General features: G+C 39.4%; 1 protein-coding gene across 1 annotated transcript in view; it reads left to right on the top strand.

The window, feature by feature from the left end:
- Positions 1-5,870, top strand: part of LOC140341824 (potassium channel, subfamily K, member 16-like) — a gene marked incomplete at its 3' end in the record, with an annotated part of 11,322 nt that extends 5,452 nt beyond the window's left edge. Inside the window, 4 exon segments of the mRNA XM_072427712.1 lie at positions 885-1,005; positions 2,596-2,762; positions 5,040-5,214; positions 5,729-5,870. Coding sequence (XP_072283813.1) covers positions 885-1,005; positions 2,596-2,762; positions 5,040-5,214; positions 5,729-5,870 — 605 coding nt within the window.

Genomic DNA, 5,870 nt, shown 5'->3' with positions numbered 1-5,870 from the left:
TATATAAGGATTTCTTTGTATTGGACTCAATACAGCTTTTTTGTATTGAGTTCAATGCAAAGGAACTCAATACAAAATTTTGAATTTCCCGCCCCGCCTCCCTCCTGCGCCGACGCATGCAGCGACGTCACCGGGAAATCCCGGTGATCGTCACTGCACTCGCCGGCTGAAGATCGAAGAGAGAAGACGTGTCCGGAGGAGCGGAGGGAGAAGGTGAGTATTTTTTTTGTTTTTGCGATCACGCTGGACAGAACAGAGGGAGAAGAAGCCGGCTGGCTTTTTCTTCTAAGCCGGCCGGCTTCTTCTTCCCGGAGAGGACACCCGACGCTGGAGGACAACGCTGGAACACGATGGATGGACGATCGCAGCAGGACCAGGTAAGTGATCGATAAACCCGAACTTTTCTCACTGTATTTACTTACAGTGAGAAAAGTTCGGGGTTATCGAAAATAGTAACTTTTTTTAGCCCGTACCAAGGTCGGGCTTATCGGTTAGGTGGTTAAGTCATTTAATATTTGTTAGCAATTGTTTTCAATCATGAACCAGATCCATTCCAGCTTTGCTGGATCACAGGTTCACTGATGAAAGTGTATTTTCTCCATCCTTGGAAAACTTTAATAAATCAGGCCCTATATGCCAAAGTGAAACTGATAAAACAAAATGTGAAAACATAAATTTTCCAGTTGTCTCCAAAACATAAGGTGTGGAACAATTTTCCAATGGAGCATCTGTTTTGTCTAAAAAGAGAATTCTGCTCAACTTGCCGATGACAATGGGACTTCTAAATTCAATCCTGCTTGAAAGATGTCCATGAGCTCTACACATACTATTTTATTGCAATTTATTTTGCAGGGAAAAGCACTGAAATGTGTTTTTTTAATCAGGTTGTTACAGTAGCAGTCAAACAGGGGTTAAACCCTCTTGAGAACAGCACAAAAGCCAAACACACCAACTGGGATTTTAGCAGCGCCTTTTTCTTTTCTGGAACGGTGGTGACCACTATAGGTAAGGTTTTCATTTTATTGCTTAGTTTTTCCAGTCTTATGGTCTGGGACTGCTCTTTCCAGTATATTCAATGTATAAGGCATTGTATAAATCATGTAGGGCCAAATTAGAACAATGTACGGCATTATTATCGTATTGCATGGTAACATGCATACCATGTGTTTGTGCCATGCATGGAACTCCAAAGCATCCTCTCAGCACACATGCAGCACAATCTCATATCAGATGTGGCTGGATGGGCTGGCGTTTGATTTACACAATCCCAAAGCAGGAAATGTAAATATGCAATATAGGGTTGGGTTTATATTAGGGAAGGTTAGTATTAGAGATATGGGAAGGGTTTGTCTTATGCATAAAGGGAGAATTAGTGTTAGGGTTAAACCCTCATACAGGTTTGTATGAGGGTTACAGGAAGATTGAGTTTAACGTTTATATAGAGGGGTTGTGTTATGATTAAAGGGATAATTACTTTTAGGATTACAGGAAGGGTTTTTATAAGAGTGTTAGTGTGGGGTTCACATAGGTTAATGTGGTTAGTGTTGAAGGTAAGTTTAGGGTTAAATATAGTATACCTTTTCAACCTCTTGATCATTATATGATCTGAATTCTTTAAAAGGTAGATGTATTAGCCATCCCTATAAAGTGGACAAATTATTGAACAGGAAGTAGAAGAAAGAAGAAGGGGCTTCAAAGCTAGTGTTCAGTAAATATATTTCATCAAGGTAAAAATAGGTATTTTGTGCATTAGAACATTTGTATATCAATCACCCATTAAAAAGTCATGGGGTGGAGACTGCTGAGCTATACAAAGAATCTGTACTCTATTAGTCGTGAACATCTTAATTACATAACCCGAAAAAACAACTTGTTACCCGACATGTTTCGCTTGGTGGCTTCTTCAGGGGAATAAGTGAAAAATGTATTGTTTGTTTGGATGGTGGCATATGGAAAAACAGCATTCTGTTATATATATATACTTGTATGTGCATAGTTTAAATACCTAGGAGTAATGCTATGAAAGGTACAGGAATCAGATCTGAAATCAGAATCATGTATGAGTTTAAAGTCTGATCCAGGGTAGGGAAGGGGGAGATAAGCAGCGCTGCCAGAGGAAGGTTACAGAAGAGTGATGTTTGGGTTACAGGGCAAAGTTGGATTATATATACAGGGAGGGTTGGGGTTTAGAAAGAAATGGTGTTAGGGTTAATGTTGGGGTTACAGCTAGAATTTGGTATAGAATTATAGCATGGAATAAAATAACAGGGAGGTTTAGAGTTAGTAATACAGGTCGGGTACAGGAACAGTTCGTGCTGAGGTTACAGAGAGAATTAGTGTTAAGTTCATAGGGTAAACTGTATGACAGCCTATTATGGTAGGTTTTTAGTCTCAGCACTGGGACCACTGCAAAACTATCATTTCCAATCTCTTTGCAATCAATGCATTCCTTGAAGAGATATCTATCCGTCAATGGGTAGCTTTTCATTTTGTCAAAAATAAAAGCCCAATTAATTGTTATAGCCAAAAAGTTCTTTTTTAATTTCATATAAAATTTAAATTTTTACCCTTTTTATATTTTCCTACTTCCTTTAGGATATGGGACAATTGCCCCCAGAACAGCAGGCGGACAGATGTTCTGTGTGGCCTATGCAATACTTGGAATACCCTTCAATATCATTGTACTCAGTCATGTTGGTAAAAACCTTTCCCATTGGTGCAAACGATTCGGAAAATGTTTGGTTAAAAAAGGAATTAAAAAGGTGGGAATTAAAACAAATAAATCATTTGTGCTTGTATTCAATTTTCCAATACACAAATCATTCAGAAAAAGCGACACTATCAACAAGTTATTGTCACAGGGTTTCAATGAAGGTTAGAAGTGTCATTCCCATTGTTCTAAAATAACCCCTGAAATTGACCATTTGTTATACTTCCATCTGCATTTTACACCTAAAACAAACATTGGAAATTTCTATTGCTGTCTCTGTCCTTGGTGCCACTAGGTAGATCCTTCTGTTTGTTCTGGTGACCTATCACAAAGACAAACAATGTTGAAAAACAATCTAGGCACTTTTACCGGAACAAGAGGTAAAGGTGACACCCAAAGATGGGAGTTCTCCTTGGGAGAATCGACTTTAATTATTATTATTATTATTATTAATAATAATAAACAGGATTTATATAGCGCCAACATATTAAGCAGCGCTGTACATTAAATAGGTGTTGCAAATGGCAGACAGATACAGACAGTGACACAGAAGGAGGAGAGGACTTTTGTCCTCTACACTACACTTGTAGATCAGGGCAGGAGAAGAAGTCACCACAATAGGAAAAACAAAATAATAGTGGGTAATGGTGCTTATTTTACATAAAACAAACAAAAATAGTTGTGGATATACATACACTTTAATTTAAGCGCTCTGTGTCATAGGTGCAGAACTATAGTGGATAGGATAGTGTTGTAGAATTTTACTTAAAGAACAGACGTTTTTTCAGAGTTCTAAAACACTCCAGGTAAAGATTGAAATGCTGTGTGTTAAATACAGAAATCTAGTTTAAAAAATCATCAAATTCTTAAGAATTGTGTAGGAAAATTGAGTTACAAGTGGAGAGTAAAATGTCTTTTTGTCTATGTGAAGCTTCCTTAATTGATTGCAAAAAGGTGTCGGCAAACTCTGGCCTTTAGGCCAGATACGGCCTAGGCAGTAGTTTGTTCCGGCCTAACGCCTCCTAGCTGATCCAGCCTAATGCCGGCCGGCAAGCCCTGACTCTGGAGCCGCAGGTTGCCGGGGATTGGCCGGGGGGCGTTAGGAACTACCGGAGCCGCCAGAGCTTCGGTGGCGCCTCCTTGCTGTGCCTCCCCTATTTATCACGGCCGGCATTGATACTTCCGCTGCTGCGGTAAATAGGGAACGCTCCCTGAAGGGAAATCCCTCTTCTACGCAATGCATAAGGAGAAGAGGGATTTTACTTCAGGGGGGATTCCCTGGTGATGGGTGCCATTAGGGCGGGACTCAGAGTCCGGCCTATTGTGCTTCTGCTCACCCCTAAAAATGGCCTAGTGGCCATAAAAGTTTGCCAACCCCTGTATTAGAAGAACAAGAGCCCTAGGTGCCAGGGTGTAGCAATACCACTGTTGCAGAGTTTAGACATGCTTCGGGATCGAGGGATCCCACATGGCTCCCAGCCTTGTCAGTCGCTGGTCGATCTTACCCCAGTTCCTAAAAAGCCAGCACCTGCAGTGGTACCACTCACTGCCACCCCATCAGGGGGTACCGCAGGGAAAAGCTAAATGTAGTGTCTCCCGTAGGCATTGATAGACACACCACAACCCCTATTTAATGTACAGCGCTGCGTAATATGTTGGATATAAATCTTGTTTATTCATAATAATAATAATAATAATATTAATAATAACTTCAAGGAACACATACTCTAAAGGACAACAAGCCTCTTGTAAGTTCTAGGTCAGGCCTGAAAAAAATCCTTGAAAGACAAAAACAGGCCAGGAAAAATGCTAAAAATGTGTGCATAAAATGTGCAAAGATGTGGTCATTGAAGATTGGAGTTGTACATCCCTGTTCTATGTCATTCTGATCTGAGCTTTCATTTTTCTAGGGATTCTCCCACTTCCCCAACATAGCAATATTAAAACATGGATTTTTGGGGATGTAGTGCTGGGTCATAGTAGGAAATAAAAGTTAACACTTTCCCCCACTTTCACATCTTTCCGGTGAGCAAAAGGAGTAAAGTTAAATGATAGGTTAGCTGAATACAACTAGTATGGTGGGAGCTAATAAACTGGTTGCCTAAATGCATTTACAGATATTATTGGCCAAAGAAACACCAAATGTGTTGTATTTTAAACACCAAATTTACAAGAAACCAAAGTTATTGGAGTCCACAAATGAAACCATAACAACTGTAATAAATGTATGATTTATATATTTTTATAAATGTGTAATGGCAATATATATACATTGTATATAATCTGTTCCTTGGTATATTAAATTAACAGCACATTTCCTGCTTTTTAGAAAACAGCTAAGATCCTGACAATAATATTTTTCCTTGTGATGGGAATTTTCGTATTTCTGGGATTTCCACCCTTGGTATTTAGAAACACAGAGTGCTGGACTTATGGAGAAGGAGTGTATTATGCTTTTATTTCCCTAAGCACCATCGGCTTTGGGGATTATGTAGTAGGATCAGGTATGTGATCTTTTTATGGGTACACACTTTAAAGAGATTTATCGTATTGTTCATGCAGAACATAGTAACAGTAGGGTGGGTTTATTAAAGAAATATAGATCAAAATAAATTAGCTCTGCACCTGCAATACTTCCTACCTAGTTCTGTTTCCTGCAATAATCCTATTCTGCCACAAGACGTCCTCAGTTTTTCAAGCTGAGTTTAGGAATTCCTTAAACATTCCCTGGTAGGAATCTTCCAGGTCCATGTGTTTTAATGGAAATAATTGATTCCCACTAGGGAATGTTTAAGGGAATGTCAGCTTCTACATTTTATCAATAGCGCTCATAATTCAATAATGCAAAGAGCAGTACTTACCGATTCACATCAGCACTGCCCTTTGCACTAAGCATCACAATGTTGTGAGGCCATTTGGAAAAAGGTCAATACAAAAAAAATGGTTGGAGCCTCCTCAGGGAGGATGGCAGTGCATTAGAATTCTCTTTCTGAAATATTTATTTTTCCTTGTTTGTAGGGCAGAGGTGTGATCACCCATTTAAAGGGTACCGGGTATTGGTGTGTTTTTGGATCATTTTCGGCCTTGCCTGGCTTTCACTTCTGATTAATCTGCTGACTTCACTATTGGAAGATACAGAAAAGAAAATAGCTGAAGATCT

The sequence above is a fragment of the Pyxicephalus adspersus genome, chromosome 12 (genome assembly GCF_032062135.1).
Source record: "Pyxicephalus adspersus chromosome 12, UCB_Pads_2.0, whole genome shotgun sequence".
NCBI lineage: Eukaryota > Metazoa > Chordata > Amphibia > Anura > Pyxicephalidae > Pyxicephalus > Pyxicephalus adspersus.
This window is presented reverse-complemented; position numbering and strand designations above follow the sequence as displayed.